Source organism: Gymnoscopelus microlampas, assembly GCF_963454915.1.
Source record: "Gymnoscopelus microlampas genome assembly, chromosome: 6".
Lineage (NCBI taxonomy): Eukaryota > Metazoa > Chordata > Actinopteri > Myctophiformes > Myctophidae > Gymnoscopelus > Gymnoscopelus microlampas.
In genome coordinates, this window is record NC_139943.1 from 49241610 (window position 1) to 49260779 (window position 19170).

The 19170-nt window shown below is 40.9% G+C and overlaps 1 protein-coding gene across 2 annotated transcripts in view; it reads left to right on the plus strand.

Annotated features, from left to right (window-relative positions):
• Positions 1 to 15961, plus strand: part of LOC311047449 (EF-hand calcium-binding domain-containing protein 4B-like) — a 30536-nt gene extending 14575 nt beyond the window's left edge. For both annotated transcript variants that reach the window (XM_084060178.1, XM_084060177.1), the window contains exons 6-20: positions 567 to 713; positions 1136 to 1226; positions 1630 to 1725; positions 3002 to 3189; positions 3927 to 3998; positions 5514 to 5559; positions 6023 to 6108; positions 6716 to 6829; positions 7181 to 7436; positions 9870 to 10005; positions 11963 to 12044; positions 12915 to 13029; positions 14015 to 14116; positions 14629 to 14705; positions 15374 to 15961. In XM_084060178.1, the coding sequence (XP_083916304.1) occupies positions 567 to 713; positions 1136 to 1226; positions 1630 to 1725; positions 3002 to 3189; positions 3927 to 3998; positions 5514 to 5559; positions 6023 to 6108; positions 6716 to 6829; positions 7181 to 7436; positions 9870 to 10005; positions 11963 to 12044; positions 12915 to 13029; positions 14015 to 14116; positions 14629 to 14705; positions 15374 to 15461 (1696 nt within the window). In that variant the 3' untranslated portion in view covers positions 15462 to 15961. The remainder of the gene's footprint in view (positions 1 to 566; positions 714 to 1135; positions 1227 to 1629; positions 1726 to 3001; positions 3190 to 3926; positions 3999 to 5513; positions 5560 to 6022; positions 6109 to 6715; positions 6830 to 7180; positions 7437 to 9869; positions 10006 to 11962; positions 12045 to 12914; positions 13030 to 14014; positions 14117 to 14628; positions 14706 to 15373) is intronic.
• Positions 15962 to 19170: the final 3209 nt, after the last annotated feature.

Sequence of the window (19170 nt, forward strand, 5' to 3'; positions counted from 1 at the left end):
TTATGGCTTTATATAACCGCCCAACGAGACCCACGTGAGGTCAGACAACACACTCCATATTTGGGCATAGCTCCATTGGGAACATCTCCTATTATGGCTTTATATATTATAGAGACCAACAAACACAAAGCCCCGCGCAGCGGCTAGGGGGGAGGGGCGCGCAGCGCCCCGACCCTCTAGTTTTATACATTTGAAAACTTAACACATGTGTGTGTGTGTGTGTGTGTGTGTGAGAGTGACACACACACACACACACACACACACACACACACACACACACACACACACACACACACACACACACACACACACACACACACACACACACACACACACACACACACACACAACTTTCTACTTTTAGTACATTTTGATACCAATACTTTTGTACTTTTACTCAAGTAAATTGTGAATTCCGGACTTTTGCTTTTAACAGAGTATTGCTACATTGCAGTGTTGATACTTTTACTTAAGTAAAAAAAATAGTACTTTTTCCACCACTGGTTATAATCTCAAAATTGCCACTGAGACTAAACATGGTTCCCATTGTTCCTTTCCCCACACAGTCCTGAGGAGGTGCGCAGCCTGTGGGCTCAGCTGCGCAGAGACGAGCCACACCTCCTGTCTAACTTTGAGGAGTTTCTGGCCAGGGTGACGTCACAGATCAAAGAGGCCAACCAGGAGAAGTGGGAGATGGAGAGTGCCCTGCAAAGGTCAGGTTCAGTCAGTGGTGTGTGAACTAGGTTTTTTTCGGAGGGCATACGATATTATTCCCTCCCACACTACCGACATGCGCACGTATATATGCTCGTGCTTGGTCACCAAATGAAATGGTTAGTAGAGGGTATAGGCTATATACCTAACTACGTATATAGTGTAACACGGTAGAACACACCTCTGGGTTCAGTTCAAAATAAAAATGCAATAACTAGACGGGTACGGTATGCAACTAATAGATGATATAGGCTTTTACGATGCCTGCCTTATTTTTTTCCAAGCACTAGAAAACAAAACGTTATTTGATTGGTTCTTGCCACCGACAGAAAGTGGAATCCCTGAGTCTGGTACGTGAGCGTGATAGGATGTGTGTGTGTGTTATATTGTTTGTATTTGATACGTGATTCTAACCACGCAGGAAGGCAGCGACGCACGACAATGAGATCCACCGGCTTTACGAGGAGATGGAGCTTCAAATAAAAAATGAAAAAGACCGCATTCTCCTACAGGTACTGACCCACGGTCCAACCTATGTCTCCGTTGGGTACATCTTCTTTTGTATTCCCTGTCCTTTTAACTCTCCCACCCAACCCCACACCCGCACACACACGCACATCTACAGTTCCCCCAACAAACACACACACACACACACACACACAGTGTAGATCTACAAGATCTACACACCTGTAGATCTGCTATTTTCGCTTTGGAATTTGTTTCATTATACTGTACTGTATATTTCATAAATATTAAATCAATGAAAATTATTAACACAAACGTGTGACTACATTGGATGCATTGGAACACAGGTTCTTTTTTTTTTCATATCTCCTGAAAAGTAACTGTTTTGGACAAGGTTTCCACCCGACAGTGATGATATCTGTGTTGTTCTCCCTGGTGTTTGTGTTGAAGGATCACCAGCGCTTCCTGTCTAGAAGTCAAGACCTGGAGGTCCAGCTGACCAGTAAGGAGAGACTTCTGGACCAGCTACTGAACAAACAGAGACGGGTAAACACAACCCATTTTCCTCCAATGTTCTGAAATAGGTTGAAAATGTTCCCTTACAATGACAAGCCCAAAATAGGGACCTCATGTTAAAAGTGATTCCCAAACAGGAACCAAAAAGAGAAATTTGATGTCTCCTCCGGGACCCAAGCTAGTGAAAAATAGCAGATGTACAAGCTCACAATGCGACATGTTGTGAGCTTGCACATCTGCTATTTTCACTTCTTCTTAACACAAATTTATTTTATTTTTAAATAATTAATCATTTTAGATTTTTTTATCAGTCTTTTGAAGAAAAAAAAGAGAAAAAAAAGAAGGGATATTTACTTGCGACCCATAAAAATGGGTCTCGACCCACTATTTGGGGAACACTGGTTAGAAGAGGGCTTTGAGTGTCTGTGTCTGGAGCTAATCTCATATACCAGTGGTATATGAGATTAGCCTTGAGTATGTTCCAGGGTAACCAACTCAAAAGAATGAACAATGCACATCAAACAAGACACACGATAACATCGTAGAGGAAGTGCATGAGTTTGCTTTTTGTGCATGTTTTTTGTGGGTGTGAGGTAGCCAGGCGGGGAGGGTGATATTTGTCACTGCTCGCACTCCTACAGGCTGGGGGCGGCACCTGTCAATGGGGAATGTTGAACGGGAGGAGTAGCACCGACGGAGGCTTTATGTCCTCACGGTGGGGGCTCCTCACTGGCAGGTGAGCCAGGAGGGTACAACAGCAGTGACAACAACTCATAAATGTGTGGGAGGATTAATTTGGCATAACAAATACATTGGGGAGAAAAAGGGGTGAAAAAGAATTGGCTACTGTAAATACATACCTGACTTTTCTGACTGTGTTTACATGGATCCTAATATTCCACTAATAATCAGAATGATAGTTCAATCACAATAAAACTGCTTCATGTAAACCACACTTTTTCATGTCAAGGACCCCCAAATTAATATGTATTAGAAAATATTTTGCAAGTCATAAAGTCATGAAAATATTTCTAAAATATTCAAAATAGCAAATCTACAAGCTCACAATGCATCGCATCGCAGCGCTTTGTGAGCTTGTACATCGGCTATTTTCAAATAGCCGATACGACGAGACGGGGAAACCACTGTGACTGAACAAACACACTATAGCAATGATTACAATCAGAATATAGTGTTTTAACCTTTTTAACAAAAGAAAAACCCTCAAGGACCCCTGGGGGTCCCTGGACCCCCACCTTGAGAACCACTGATGTAAACAACGCCTCAATTGTGTTGTTCTATGCAGCTGGAGCACCAGTGCACCGAGATGCACAGCGAGCAGCACGAGACCCGGGTGGAGAACGTCAAGCTGAAGCAGACCAACAGCGAGCTGTCGCACGACCTGGAGCTCACCAGCCAGGAGCTGAGCCTGGCCCAGGAGCAGCTGGGCGTGCTGCAGGAGCAGGCCGCACGCCTCCGCGAGGAGAGGGAGATGTGAGTGAGTCCTCCTCAGTGGGTGGAAAGTAACTAAGTACATTTTACTCAAGTACTGTATTTATTTTGAGGTATTTTCTTTACTTTACTGGAGTATTTCAAATGTTTGTGATATTACTTCTACTCCACTTGCATCTCAGAGGCAAATGTTGTACTTTTACTCCACTACAATTATTTGAAAACTTAGTTACTTTGGAGATTTTGATTATTATTACAATACATGCATTAACCACTTCAGCCCTATATTAATTTCGGCCATTTGAAAATAGCCGATCTACAAGAAATGTTGAAAAGAATATCAATAATAGTGAAAATAGCAGATCTACAAGCTCACAACGCGTGACAAATAATCGAGTACAGATACTCAAAAATGTTTACTTGCGCACAATGCTGGATAGGATCGTAGACATTCATACCGTAAAATGCTGCGTACTGCTGTACACTACGCTTGAAGTTATCTTTGATAAAAGTTTGTATTTTCTCATAATTGTCTAATGAAGCGTTGGCATTGCACATGCCCGATTAGTCCCAGGTGTCATGCAAGAATGTCATCGCTGTCGGGCAGAAACCTCGTATCTCTACAGTGTGTCGCACAAAAGCAGCAAAAATGGCAGATCTACAAGCTCACAACTGCGACGCGTTCTGAGCTTGTAGATCTGCTATTTTTGCTACTTTTGGATTAGAATCGTAACGTATGAGGTTTCCACTCGACCGTGACGATGTGGTGTATTCCACAGGGAGATGTACAGGGTCACTGAGGGACTGCAGAGAGAGAGGGAGAGCCTGCTGAAACAACTGGACCTGCTCAGGTACAACATGGAGCACCACGACCGTATGACCTGACTTTAGACACAACATTTATGTTCAAGCCATTGATTATCAGCCTTTTGAAATGTCAAGGACCCCAGTTTTGATATGCATTAGGCCATTGGTTCTCAAAGTGGGGTCCGGGGGCCCCCAGGGGTCCTTGGAGGGGGTTTCAGGGGGTCCCCAGAAAAATGTGTTAATATAGCATCACAATAATGTTAACCTTTTATACTTTGGCTATTCAAAAATAGCAGATATACAAGCTCATAGCGTGGCACCGAGTGCCGCGCTATGAGCTTGTAGATCTGCTATTTTTTAAAAGTCGTGAACATTTGTGCAAATCTTTGAGTGTATATATATATATATATATATATATATATATATATATATATATATATAATTTTTTTTTTTTTAAGCGAACATTTGTAACTCAGATCTTTGCTTCTGAGGGTCCTTGGAACAAAATATTTGAGATGGGGGTCCGTGGCCAAATACACATCATTTTGGGGGTCCTTGACATGAAAAGGTTTGAGAACCACTGCATTTTCTTTTTACTTTTCCGCATGGCAACTAAACGGTTCTTGGCAGAGGGAAGTTCCTGCATTCCAGACTGGTCACATTAAAGAGCACGTCTGATCAGTTTTCCTGAGTTGAGAACGATTTCCTGCTCATGATACTTTTCAACAAAGCTGTGCTTCACACTCATTCCTACCTGGGACTTTCCCAGGACACATCCGCCACACTCTCTAATGTCACCTCTCAGAGCAGCATTATATAGACCATAATCATCGTGACATCACCGCAACCAAAACAATTGATTTCCGGGTAGATAACGCCGGCAGCAGGACACAGAAATATGGGATTTTTTCTAAATATCCACAGGTTGACAAACTAGACATAGCAATGGTTCTGGACATATTGTGTAAATACCCCTAAATCGATATGTATTTGGCCGCGGACCCCCATCTGAAAAGGAAATTGTGCCAGGGACCCCCATAAACGAAGATTTGTCAACATTTGTGAGTATCCTATATAAAATTAGCTAAAGGAAGGGCCAGCCGGTGGTGGGCAGGTGGGCGGCCGGAGGGTGGGCGTGCGGACCGACCGCGTCATCACGCTCATTTCGCTATGACTCAGCCATAATCATATAAGAAGTTCCCAATGCAGCTACAGTATGCCCAAATATGGAGTGTGTTGTCTAACCTCAATGTGTCACCATGGCATCAGGCGCAAACAAATCAGCAAATCAGAGTTTGGGTTGATATTCATGACTGAATATGGCGCCGGCCTGCCGACAGACCACAACGACAGAAGGGTGACATAGGTGTTCGGGCCGCGTTGCCAATCTACAAGCTGACAACTCCTCGCAATGCAGAATGTTCACCCCCCAGAATAGTGACACTGGGGTTATAAGCACATAGCTTCAAACAGTGAACCACAGTGATAAAACTTCCCAGTGAAAAGAAACATTTTGTGTTTTCATTGTAATGGTTTTGATGTCTGTCTGTTGCCTGCAGGGAAATGAACAAACATCTACGAGATGAGAGAGACGTGTGCTCCCAGGTATGTGGTCATTTATTTTAAAATCCCCTGCATGTTTGTTGGTTCAAAGAAAGACGCAATTATCACCAAAATGAAATCAACGAATGCTCTATTAAAGCTGCAATCCGAAACAGTTTTTTAATGAATTAAATGTTATTTCGATCAATCTGTGTTCAAGACAATATAACTAACACAACCGTGGTGGTTGTAGTTGGTCTCCCTGTTCGGCTATTGAGACATTTAGATCCTGTGGTCTGGTAGGACACCTAGTGGTCGACACAAGGTACTGTATAAAGCTCAAAACACAGTTTATCCTCTGCTCAGACGGGCTTTTTGTTATAAACATTAGTTCAATAGTGGAAGGGCGCAGGACCCGGGGGTTCATATTCCAGGTTGGTCATAAAAGTTACCGATTGCAGCTTTAAACCTAAAACCCTGAAGTTCATTCCTCAATCACATGAAAACTGATTGCTTCCTTCCACAGAAACCGAAGAATATGAAAACACCACCATGGAACCAGAAGACCTTTTCAAATTCTATGAAACACACTGACAATAACGTCTTTCAAAGGTGTGTGTGTGTGCGCGTCCTCCATCATCCTATAAGCATTCTACTGTGAAGCCAAGCATGTTTAGCCTGTGTTATGATGATTCTATGTTCTCTAACATTTGTCATTGTTGTGAATGAAAACCATAGGGAGGTGTTCCTTCTCGAGGTCTGCTGTACCTTTGAGTACAGCTTAGAAGAAGCCTTTCTAACCAAAGTGCTAAAATATCATCAGCTAGAGCAGACCATCTCACAGCTAGGCTACAGATGTAAACTTTTAGTTTTTTTAATCTTTGGTAGCCTAGGGCACGTGCACAACTTGGTTTTGAGGGGCCTTCAAATGGCCGGCCTCTCCAAAAGGATGGCCAAACGGTTAGCAATGTACTGCTCAGTATCAGCTATTATAGGAAGCCGATCAATATGGAGGAGGCGCTGTTTTCTTTATCCATGATTGATGTCCGACAAGTATGCCAAGTGTATTGTGACAATGTTCTGCCTTAAGTTATAGGCACTTTGTAACTGGCTGTTTTCCTATTGTCTGACTGCACTGGCGGTGTTTATGTCCTTTGTACAAGGCATTCTTGTACCTCCTGTTTATGTGGACATAAATAAATATTTTGTGTGTGTGTAGTGAAGAGGAGATGGCGTCTCCCCACTCTAAGAGGAGGAACCTAGTGCACTCCTCCTACCAGACCCTCAGCTCCTCTGTGGATGAGGCGATGAACGTCGGACCCCCGTCCCGCAGGTACTCACAATTATTACGTATAATCGCCTGATCGCAATTATTTGAGATGATCACAATTATTATAATAATTAGAATCGTTTCTATTAATTAATTAATTAATTATTAATATATTGCAAAATTATGCATAATAATTAAAATTATTATGTGCAAAATTATTAGGTATATATGGCCTTGTGCGAGACATTAAAGGCAAGAAAAGCCTAAAAGCCAAGCAGAAATGTAATTTTTATTTCTATGTACCAGTGTTCAATGGCAAAGACACAATGAAATCATTAATCACAGTCATTTGTAGCACAATTAGTCGTCAACTTAAAATGTCCTGATGGTGACAACCCCCCCCCCCACGCGCAGGTGCCACCTGCCCAGGATCATCTCCATCGAGGAGGACCACCTGCCACAGCTCCTGCAGGAGGGCTACCAGTCGCAGTCCTCCTCGCTGCAGGAGTGGAGCGAATGCGAGGAGGCCTTCGCGGAGGACGAGCGCATAGACCTGGTGATGAGCGACATCGTGATGAGTCAGCCGCGTCAGAGGACGGGGGACGCCGAGGACGGAGGGCCCCCCACCTCGCCGAGGGGCCAGCCTGTTGGCAAGGAGACCAGCCTAAATGTAAGCCCCCCTCCCCCCCCCCCCTCTGTCCGCACGATGTGAGATGCACGCTCTATTCAGATGACTATTTACTAATTGGGCATTTAGCAGACGCTCGTATCCAGAGCGAGTCAGTGCCAGTGTGAGATCAGATGTCAAATATCACTTACAGTATATATTTTTCTCATTCCTGGGAAGTAGGCTAATAATCCAGTTTAATGTCAAATCTGCTATTTGGTATTCAGTGAGACGTTTCTAAATTATATAACATATATTTGGGGGAGGGGGGGCAATATTGTCCGAACAAAGATTGAGAACCACTGCCTTAATAGAGCCCTATTCAAAAACCTTAAAAAATAGCAGATTTACAAGCTCACAGTGTCCCTCACGGTTCCTCCTGCTCAGACAGAGCTAGGCAAGGCAGCGTTCTCTATCAATGCTCCATCTGCTTGGAATGAGATCCAGAAGTCCACGATAATCCATTCCATAGTTGTGGGCAGTTGAATGGGGCTTGTTTTCACCAAAAAGCAACAGAAAGGAGAGAATTTTTTTTTTTACATTAGATCGGACGGGGCTGGGTTTGTTGTGTGTGATCACATTATTTACGGGTCTACTGTTCTCCAGAAGTCATAGGATCACTCATGGGTTGGTTAACAGCGCCCTCTAGCGTAAACCATTGAAGACACCACACACTCGTCAACTCGGCAACTGTACTCGTCATCGGCAGTCAATGAGTTAAAAATCTGTTTTTTTGTGTTCTATATTGTAGCTTGGCTACATTGAAAATGAGGGCCTGCCCCTCAACTGTACTCCGAGCTTAACCCATTAAGACCTGAAGCCGATTGTAAAAAAAACAAAAACGTATGTTTCTATATCAGTGGTTCTCTTTTTCATGTCAAGGGCCCCCAAAATGATATATATTTGGCCGCCAACCCACATCTCAAAATGTTTTGTTCCAGGGACCCCCAGAAGCGAAGATTTGAGTTAAAATTGTTCGCTTTAAACAATATATTTTCAAAGATTTGCACACATTTTCACAATTTTTCAATGTATATCTGCTATTTTTGAATAGCCAAAGTGTAAAATAATGCTTTTTAGCTCGAATGAAAAAGTGACACAGATGCGTTCCAGGTCTTAATGGGTTAAATAGGTTAAATAAAAAGGTTATGATTATGATGACAGTGTGCAATGGTGCAATGCACAGTGAAACTGTAGATATGCTATTTCATTTATCTATCTACCTTTTATTTATACATGTATATGTTTGGAAATTCTCCCTTGTAATGAATGATATACCCCAAATAGGGACACCATGGGTGATAGAAAGGACAAAAGAACGGAAGCATAAATGCAGAGCAGTACGTTGTCTCTACATTTTAGTTGAATGCAGAACACTTCCTTAAACAGAGGGTGTGAGGCTGCTGTGTGTAGTTCTCTATATCGTCGCTGTCGGGCAGAAACCTTGTATCTCCATATTTAAACTTCTTATTTATTTTTCAATCAATTAATGCCTTACTTCGTCAGACAAGAGTGTCTACAAGCTAGTCTCACTATTTCTTTCTTTTATATATAAAATATATATTTTTCTTTCTTTTGTGTCGAGACAAAAGACAATACAGTGAACAACAGGACGATACCGATAACATAACACCACCAAAACAGACACAACATAACAATAATGATAATAATTATAATATTTTCACTAATTCTGACCATTTTTGTGTTTTGTGCCAGGGGCCCCCAGAAGAGAAGATTTATTTATGTTAAAAAAAATCGAAATCGAAATTATTCAACAGTTTCCAAAAATATATATTTCCCCAAACTTTTCTAAAATTGCAGCTGTACAAGCTTGCAGCGCGCCACGAAGTGACGCGCTGAGAGCTTGTAGATCTGCTATTTTTAAATAGCCAACCTATAAATGGATAAAGTGGTTAACATGATTGCGATGCTATAGACAGGTTTCCTGTTAGTAAACATGAGAGGATATGACCGCGCAGAGGAGGGGGAAGCCTATAGAGGGCGCCATTACCCGCAGCAGCTCTGGTCAAATGTCCATTCAAAAAAGAAATGATCTTCACCGGGTTTAATGAAAGTAGATTAAATTATGCAGTTTGTAATACCTTGTTTACTCAATAAAAATGATTTGTCGGAAGTTGGATCTGTTTGTATATAATAGCAGCATTATGCCTATTATGCCTATAATAGCAGAATTATGGCTATCTAACTCCCGAACATAACAACAGAGTGAACGGCGCAACAATTCGTTTCCCCCAAGCATGCGCAGATTGCGCATTCTGCTCTGTGATGACGTCGCGCGGAAATCCGTCTATATTAACTACTTTTGCTGGGGACCCCCTGGAACCCCCTCAAAAGGACCCTGGGGGTCCCCGGACCCCACTTTGAGAGCCAAAGCTTTACTGCACCTTTTTTAACTAAATGATAACAACCTTGCAGCAGGAAGAGGGCGCTGTCTCACCACCTGACCGGCTCTTCAAGATCGTCCTGGTGGGGAACTCTAGCGTGGGAAAAACCTCCCTCCTTAAACGCTTCTGTGACGACTGCTTCTACCCCGACACCTCTGCTACTGTGGGTAAGCACTATGCGCGCACACACACACGCACACGCACACACACACACACACACCACCTTCCAAGGGGCGTAGATTCAGAAAAGAGTGGCAAAACAAGTTATCACTTATGAAACCCATTTTCAAAAATAGCACAATGCAAACACTTTGCGACGTGTTATGAGCCCGTAGATAAGCAATTTCTGCTATTTTTTTTGGGGGGGGGGGAATGTTTGCCTATAACGACATGCCCAAAATAGAGACAGCAGGTAAAGTGAAACGTAGACAGACAAGATTAATTGTTTCCATTGTGGTCCATTGTACTCAATTCATCAGTAACACATATAATACAATACATATTAGAAGAAAACGCAGTACCACTACCATCATAAGGTATATTTACAGAGAAGGGGGAGGGCTGAGGATGTGGGTTAAACTATGCTCCCTTGTATTTTTAGGTCGGCCATTCTTTTAGTTTAGTTTAGAGTTTGGGTAGGGAGTCCAGGTCTTTAATGGGTTTTGGTAGTTCATTCCACATTATGGTGGCAGCATAGTAGAATGCCTTAGTTTTCCCCCACGTTGGAGCTGAATTTTGGGGGAATGAGGTCAGTTGAGCACCACCTGGTGTCTCAAGAAAACATGTGTCTATAAATATGTGTGTCACTAGATGAACGGGCATGGATTGAGAACGATCAGAAGTGGAGAAATGTTTTATGAGGTTAAATACTATAATAATTGAGGGGGTGTTATTACAGCAATTTAATGATATTAAAAAGAAAATGTATTTTGTGATTTGTACTTTTTAAGTATTTTGTAATAGCATGAACTTTTGAATACTTGAGTATTCGTCATACAAAAGCATCAAAAGTAGCAGATCCGCAAGCTCGTAACGTGGCGCGAAGCGACGCGTTTGAATTTGAATCCTGAAAAGTGACAGTTTTGGACATTTACACCCAACAGGGACTTTATGAAAGCTAATCTCACCCCAACGGCCGAGAAACGGCGTCAGCGCTGAATCAGCTCAAGCTTGCAACGCGTCGCATCGCATTGCTACTTGTACAATGTATATATCTTCTATTTTCACTCTGACAATTTTTTAAAATTGATAATAAAAAAGGAACAGTTTTGGACATACAAGTTTTCCACCCGACAGTGACGTAATCCAAAGCTGTCTGAACTGAAGCAGTCCGTCTCATTTACTGTAATCATCCTGTGGTCTTATGCAATCAGCAGCGGTGGAAAGTAACTAAAGTACCTTTACTCAAGTATACTGTACTGATGTGCAATGTTGTACTGAACTTTATTTGGGTATGTCCATTTTCTAATACTTTATACTCCTACTCCACTACATCTCACAGGCATATGTTGTACTGTGAGATGGACATTTGTGTGGAGAAATTGGACATTTGTGTGGAGAAATTGGTTGGGGTGTGCCGATACACTAATTTCACGATACGATACATGATATTGGGCTCACGATATCGATACGATATGATTTATATGGCACTTTTTAATTATGCAAATATATGTGGGGGGGGGGGGGGGGCAAATGCAAACAAATACTTCTGTTTTTGCATTATTATTATTATTATTGCAAAATATATAAATTATAAAAAAATGTAAACGCCAAAACGATACATATCGTCACGAAAACGTATCGTGATATATCGCAGGACGATATATCGGCACACCCCTAGAAATTGGACATTCTCAGAAGTGAGTATTTCTACATTGTGGTATTGCTGACAGTCAGTCTCTTGGTGTGAGCGTTGTCCACTGGTTCGCAAAGTGTCAGCTAAATTAATTATTATAGCCTCAAAATCCGTTTAACTAAATTACTTTAACCCTATATGCATGGGCTATTTGAAATTAGTCATTCTACAAGCTCTCAACGCACAACACGTTGTGAGCTTGTAGAATGACTTTTTTTCAAAGAATCTTGAAAAAATGTGTAAATGGAATGTGTTTTCTATTTGACCAGGCATAGACTACAGTGTGAAGACAATAACCGTGGACAACAGCAAGGTGGCGCTGCAGATATGGGACACAGCAGGACAGGAGAGGTGAGACACTAACACACTGGTTCTCAACATCAGGTCCGGGGACCACAAGGGGCCGTTAAGGGTCCATTTATACTATCCGTTAAGGGTCCATTTATACTCAGTTTTGATCAACACATTACATCTATCCATACACGTTCTCAACAGACGTCATGTTATCCGTAATTGAATATCCCTATCCCTAAAAACTATTATTATTATTATCATTATTATTATCAGTGGTGTAAAGTAACTAAGTACATTTACTCTTTACATTTACTGTACTTAAGTACAATTTTGAGGCATTTTTACTTTACTGGAGTATTTCCAATTTTCAGTACTTTTACTTTTACTCCACCACTGTACATCTCAGAGGCAAATATTGTACTTCACTACAATTATTTGAAAACTTTAGTTGCTAGTTGCTTTGTAGATTTTGATTATTATTATAAAACATACATTACCCACTTCAGCCCTATATACATTTCGGCCATTTGAAAATAGCTGATCTACAAGCTCACAATGCGTCGCGATGCGACACATTGTGAGCATGTAGATCTGCTATTTTCAAAAGATTTTCATACATGTGAAAACTTGTGAAATGGTACATTCTGCATAATGAGTACGTTGACTACGTTCTACTTTTGGTACTATTAGTACATTTTGATACCAATACTTTTGTACTTTTACTCAAGTAAATTTGAAATTCCAGACTTGTAGCAGAGTATTTCTACATTGCACTATTGATACTTTTACTCAAGTACAAAATGTGAGTACCTTTTCCCACCACTGATCATTATTATTTGGATCCATTGCTACACTCTCAGAGTGAACGCTGAGGATTTGTAACTATGATGTCGTGATGGTGACAGCCCTGCCTACCTTCCTGTTCAGGTATCGTAGCATCACCAAGCAGTTCTTCCGCAAGGCTGACGGCGTGGTGGTGATGTATGACATCACGTGTGAGCTGAGCTTCACCTCTGTCAGACAGTGGTTGACCAGTGTGCAGGTGAGAGAGACGCCGCCATTTTCCATTGAATTCAATGTGTGTCGGGTCCATTAGTATTGCGGTCTGTCACACGAGATATTGACATTGTAACCACTTAGATCCTCTACGTGGTTCTCAAAGTGGGGTTTGGGGACCCCCAGCGGTCCTCGTGGGGGCATCACACTCATTTTAACCCATTGAGGCCTGAGGTTCCGATTCTGCAAAATGTCAAGGACCCCCAAAATGATATGAATTTGGCCGCGGACCCCCCATCTCAAAATATTTTGTTCCAGGGACCCCCAGAAGCAACGATTTGAGTTAAAAATGTTCGCTTTAAAAGAATATAAATATATTAATTTGCACACATTTTCTCGATGTTTCAAAAATAGCAGATCTACAAGCTCATAGCGCGGCACTCGGTGCCGCGCTATGAGCTTGTATATCTGCTATTTTTGAATAGCCAAAGTGTAAAATAACGCTTGTTTAGCTCAAATCAAAAAGTGACACAGATGCGTCCCAGGTCTTAATGGGTTAACCCCATCATCCATATTTTAAACGTTGGCTATTCAAAAATAGCAGATATACAAGCTGTTTGAAAAGTTCTTGAATGCTTTAACACAAATCTTCTCTTCTGGGGGTTCTTAGCACAAAACATTTTCAGATGGGGGGTCCTCGGCCACATATCAATTTGGGGGTCCTTGGCACAAAAAAAGTTTTAGAACTACTGCTCTATACTTATATTAGTAAAACGGACCTCTACACCAAATCTCGCCGAAAATAGCTGACGAATGTTCACCTCAGAATAAGGATGCTAGGGCTCAAGGGGTTAACCCATTAAGACCTGGAACGCATTTGTGTAAAAAAAAATAAATAGCAGATCTACAAGATTTTTGAAAAATCTTGGGTTAATGGAGCAATTTCCCCCCAAAACATGTCCTTGTATTCTAAAACAACCTTTCTTTCTTTCTTTCTCTCTCTCTCCCTCTTTCCTGTCTTGTGTCCATAGGACAGTGCAGGTGAGGACATAACCATCATGCTTCTGGGGAATAAAACGGACATGGAGAGTGACCGGCTGATCCAGGGTGGAGTGGCTGAACAACTAGCAAAGGTCAGTCTCTATGTGTGACTACCTACTGTACTTACTGTGTGTCGTCTAGTCTGGGGGGGTCCGCAAATTATTTTGGGGGGGGTTTCCAGATGATTAGCTTAATGTGCAACATTGTTTTCTCACTCAACAGTAAACAAACCAACAGAGAGTAGTGCATAAGTGCATACAGGGTATCTGCACATTTCTAAAGTGATAATTTAAGGACTTTTAAGACCCTTTTTAATGCCAAATTGTCAAATATTATGTAAGAAAAAGGCAAACGTTGTGAAAATAGTCGATCTACAAGCTCACAACGCCTCGCAGTGCGAGTGGTTGTGGTGGGTCCCCAGTTCAAATATGATTACATTTTTGGGGCCTGGAAATCCTGGGAATCCTTGATCTACACAACAGTCACACACCCGTGTATCATTCATCTTTACTTTCTCTTTGACAGATATTTATCTGTGTTTCAGTCTTCTTTCTATGATTATCATTATTATCATTATGATGATGATTCACTTTTTTTTCTCCAGGAATGCCAGTTGATTTTCTACGAGTGCAGTGCTTGTTCTGGATATAACGTGGTGGAAGCCATGGAACATTTAGCCAGGTAAGATACAATTCCTGTACACTACGGCCCTCGTTGACAATGTTTATGCAAAATGACGACCACATAATACCAACTACATATTATATTCGAACTGTCTCCTGGGTGATAACTAATGATAATGAGCTTTATTTATATAGCCATTTTCATACATAGAAATGTTATAAGTTAAAAAGGTGGGTTTCAGTTGACTTAAAGATGTTGACTGTGCTCGCCTCCCTAATTTCTTGAGGTAATGTGTTCCACAGATTAAGGGCCTAACTGATGAATGCAGCATCAACAATTTTCTTCTGGGTATTAACTGTAATCTTTAGTTGACCTGTAGAAGAAGATACTTCTCGGAGGCCTATATTTTTTAATGAATCCTTAATGAAATATCGACCAAATTTTGTTCTTATCTGCTTCTTACTTACTTACTTAGACGTAGTTCCTCCCGTTCCTATTGGAACATTGGGCGACGAGTCCTCTCCATTTACTCCGGTCTCTGGCGACCCTTCTTGCTCCGTGCCAGCTGACACCCATCTCCCAGCTGATACCCATCTCTATCTGCTTCTATAAAACACAAAGTAACAGATGTTACAGATTGTTAAAGATGAGATTGAAAATGAAGTCCTCTTTTCATGATGACTGATGTGACATTTTGGACTCTTGCGGTGGTGTTTTTTTTCTAGAATTCTCAAAGAGCAGGAGGACAGAGAGAAGGAGAAGACAGTCCAGCTGGTCAACACGCCCTCACAGAAGAAGAAATCTTGCTGTTAACACAGACCAATAGGGATGCTGACGCCATATTGACATTTTTGGCAGATATCCATGAACGCAGTGCGTTCTCAAAGTTGGGTTCGGGGACCCACAGGGGTCTTTGAGTGGGTTCCGATGGGGTCCCCAGCCAAAATATGGAACAGTTTAAACACTTTATTTTTCAGCTTTTTCGAAAATAGCCAATCGACAAGCTCACACCGTGTGGTGGTGAGCTTTCAGATTGAGTCATTTCAAATAATGTTGAAAAATCTTCTGTTATCGGGGTCCCTGGTACAAAATCTTTTCAGATGGGGGGCTGTGGCCAAATACATATCGATATGGGGGTCCTTTACATGAAAGTGTTTGAGAACCACTGTCATAACGGGATATTTCCATGGTCATATCGACAGATATTCATATCTATACCCATACCGCAATACCAGTTTCTACCAGTAGAGTTTGCTATACATCAGGGGCCGGTTGCACCACCTCACACTAAGTTCGAACTTAGTCTAGTTATAGATTAAACACATTCAATCCGGGAAAGTATCTCTGTCATTTTAGATTGGCTATTGGCTTTGGCTATTCAAAAATAGCAGATATAAAAGCTCATAGCGCGGCACCGAGTGCCGCGCTACGAGCTTGTAGATCTGCTATTTTTTTTTTGATCGTGAAAATGTGTGCAAATCTTTGAATATACATTTTTAAAGCAAACATTTGCAACTCAAATCTTTGCTTCTGGGAGTCCCTGGAACAAAAATATTTTACACATTTTTGAAAAATAGCAGATCTACAAGCTCATAGCGCGGCACTCGGTGCTATGAGCTTGTAGATCTGCTATTTTTGAATAGCCAAAGAAATCTAAAATGACACAGATACTTTCCAGGCTTTTTAAAAGCCATTTAAGCTATAACTAGGCTAAGTTTGAACTTAGTATGAGGTGGTACAACTGGCCCCTGTTCTTATAGGACAGAATATCCGGGGACGTGGATGGATTATGTTTTCGGATAAGAACTGATTAGATGTGATTTGTATCATTGTTCTCTGAGCCAGTTCAGTCAGTTGATCTGATAACACTGATGTTCTTATTACACTAGGCTATTGTAGCAAAGAAATATAATAATAATGATAATATAATGATTGACTTTTTAGGAAAGATTATTCACGTTAAACAAAATCTACAGTATAGCCAAGAATTTCCATATCTATTCATTAAGCATTAAATCCAATTTTCACAAGATGCAAAATATACCAGTTCCTAAAATGTAAAGTGGATCTCATGTTTTAATGTTGTCATATGAACGATTAACTTTTACTCATAATAACTGAAGTATATGAAGTCATTGAAATGGCAGCTTCGCTTAAAGGAGCACTTCACCCATTTTCAACCATATCTTCATACAATTGGTGCTCAGAAATGGTACCATCTTATAATGAGCATTACTGTCTACTCAGTATGTGTCTCATTGTTGGGATATTGAGTCTCATTGTTGGGATATTGACAGTTCAGAAACCTTCAGGATTCCAAAGTAATAGAAACTACAGCCTTTCTCTTCCTGGAAAGTTAGCATACTAAATTGATGCCATTGTTCTTGCATTAATACAAAATATAAATAATGTTTGAAATCTTGTTTAAAATGTCCAAACCTGCGTACCGATGATGTCACTGGTAGCCCTCCTTTGAGACAGGCAGTGAGTAGACAGAAACGGTGCCATCTTACCATTCTATAATGAGCAATTGTATGAAGATAAGGTACAAAATGGGTGAAGTGCTCCTTTAATGGTACTATAGAGATCATACTAGTTATTTTGTAGTTGTCTCCAAAATCTGTGGGATTTCACCTTTTTATTGTATATACTCATCCAGTGTTATGTGTACATTTCTTACAAAAACAACCTAAATATATATTGTATTGTGATCTATTTAAATGTTGTGGCTAAATGGGTGTTCAATAGGTTTGTTGTTATTGTGGTTCTCAAAGTGGGGCCCGGAGACCCCCCAGGGGTCCATGAAGGGGTTCCAGGGGGTCCCCAGCAAAATGAGTTCAAATAGCATCACAATCAGTTTAACCACTTTAACCCTATTTTGACCATGTACAAGATCAATCACAATGTGCCCGGATGTGAGGTGTTGTGAGCTTGTAGATCGGCTATTTTTAAAAAGGAAAATCACACATCTTTCAAAACAATTTGAATAATTTAGATTTCTTCTGTTCTGGCGGTCCCTGGCACAAACTCTTTTCAGATGGGGTTCCGCCGCCAAATACTTATCAATTTGGGGGTCCTTGACATGAAAATGTTTGAGAACCACTGTTTTATCAGACCAGAGAAGTTCCACTGTGTTGTATGTATGTATATAATGTTCATGTTATTTATTTTAGATCACCTCAATGTGCCTAGATTCAAACAAGTTAATGACACTGAACGCATTATGATTGTTCTGCTTGTTATAGCACTTAAGAGCTTAAAGACGCACTGAAGTGACATTTTCGGTCATTTTATTTTGAAGGTTCAGCCTGAAACGTCGGCTCAACGACTCTAATCCAATCAGAAGGTCCCATCCCTTCAGGCTATGGGACGTTGGATCTCAATCACTTCAGCCGTGGGCAACACGGCTAGTGTTTGTTTACAAGTGAGAGAGAGACGGCCAGTGAAGCGCGTTTGCTACTACCTGGCTTATTTCTAACCTATAATGTTTTCAGATACATATTTTAGTGTGCAGATGAAGTTTAAAATGAGTAATACACTCATCTTCAATGAGATTCAAAACGGAGTATCTCTGTAATTAAAATCAGCTGTGTTTGAAGAACGTGCAGCTATGGGAATCAAACAGGTGCATGTAATCAAGATTCATTTATATTCACGAAGGTCGAGTTATGTCATCACGCAGCACGTTTTCGTTTACAGGAAGTAATTAAGATTGGCTTTTTAGGGACTTTAGATGTAGAAATACACAAAAATGTTTTTTTTTTCATTTTTTTTGGCATCTATTGTTAGGTATGCCCATATGATGACCACGGATATGCTCTAAAAGTGTGAAAAACATATTTTTCATTTCACTACACCTTTAAGAGCTTACAGCAGTGGTTCCCAGGGCTGTGTGAGGAAAAGTGGGCCCCCAAATAATTGGCAAAACACTAAAATTGTATTGAGATAATATTAATATTGGAAAACTTTTAACCTTGAAAATGTTGTTTTCTTAGTGATACCATTAAAATATACTACATTGTTTGTATTGATTGATCAATCATTAAAATAAACCTGCTCTGAAAATGCACGCGGCCCACCCATCTGACCACTTAACACGGCAGAAGTGTATGTCTCAATGAGAGAAAGATAAACTGTAAATAAAACACCTTTAATGGTCTGTGAATGATAATACATGTTTGGGATTGACTGTTGCTTTCTTATGAGAGAGGGAGAGAGAGAGAGAGAGTCCCTGCTTCATCTTTCTCTCAGCTAGGGGGTCCTTGGCCTGAAAACGTTGAAGACCCCTGACCTACACTATAGGTGTTTTTTCATGTTTGTAGCTGGCTGTAATCTTTCACTGAAGAGCATGCAGGGCAATGCTCAAATACACACAACAGTTCTATTGTGGTAAAAAAAAAAACAGTCAGACCTCTGTACCCTGCACGGTTTAACTGCTTCAGTGAATCTGAGACTCCTTGGACCATGTAATTCACTCATCTCTCCATCTTATTACAGTTTGTAAAAGTGACAGTTTCATGCT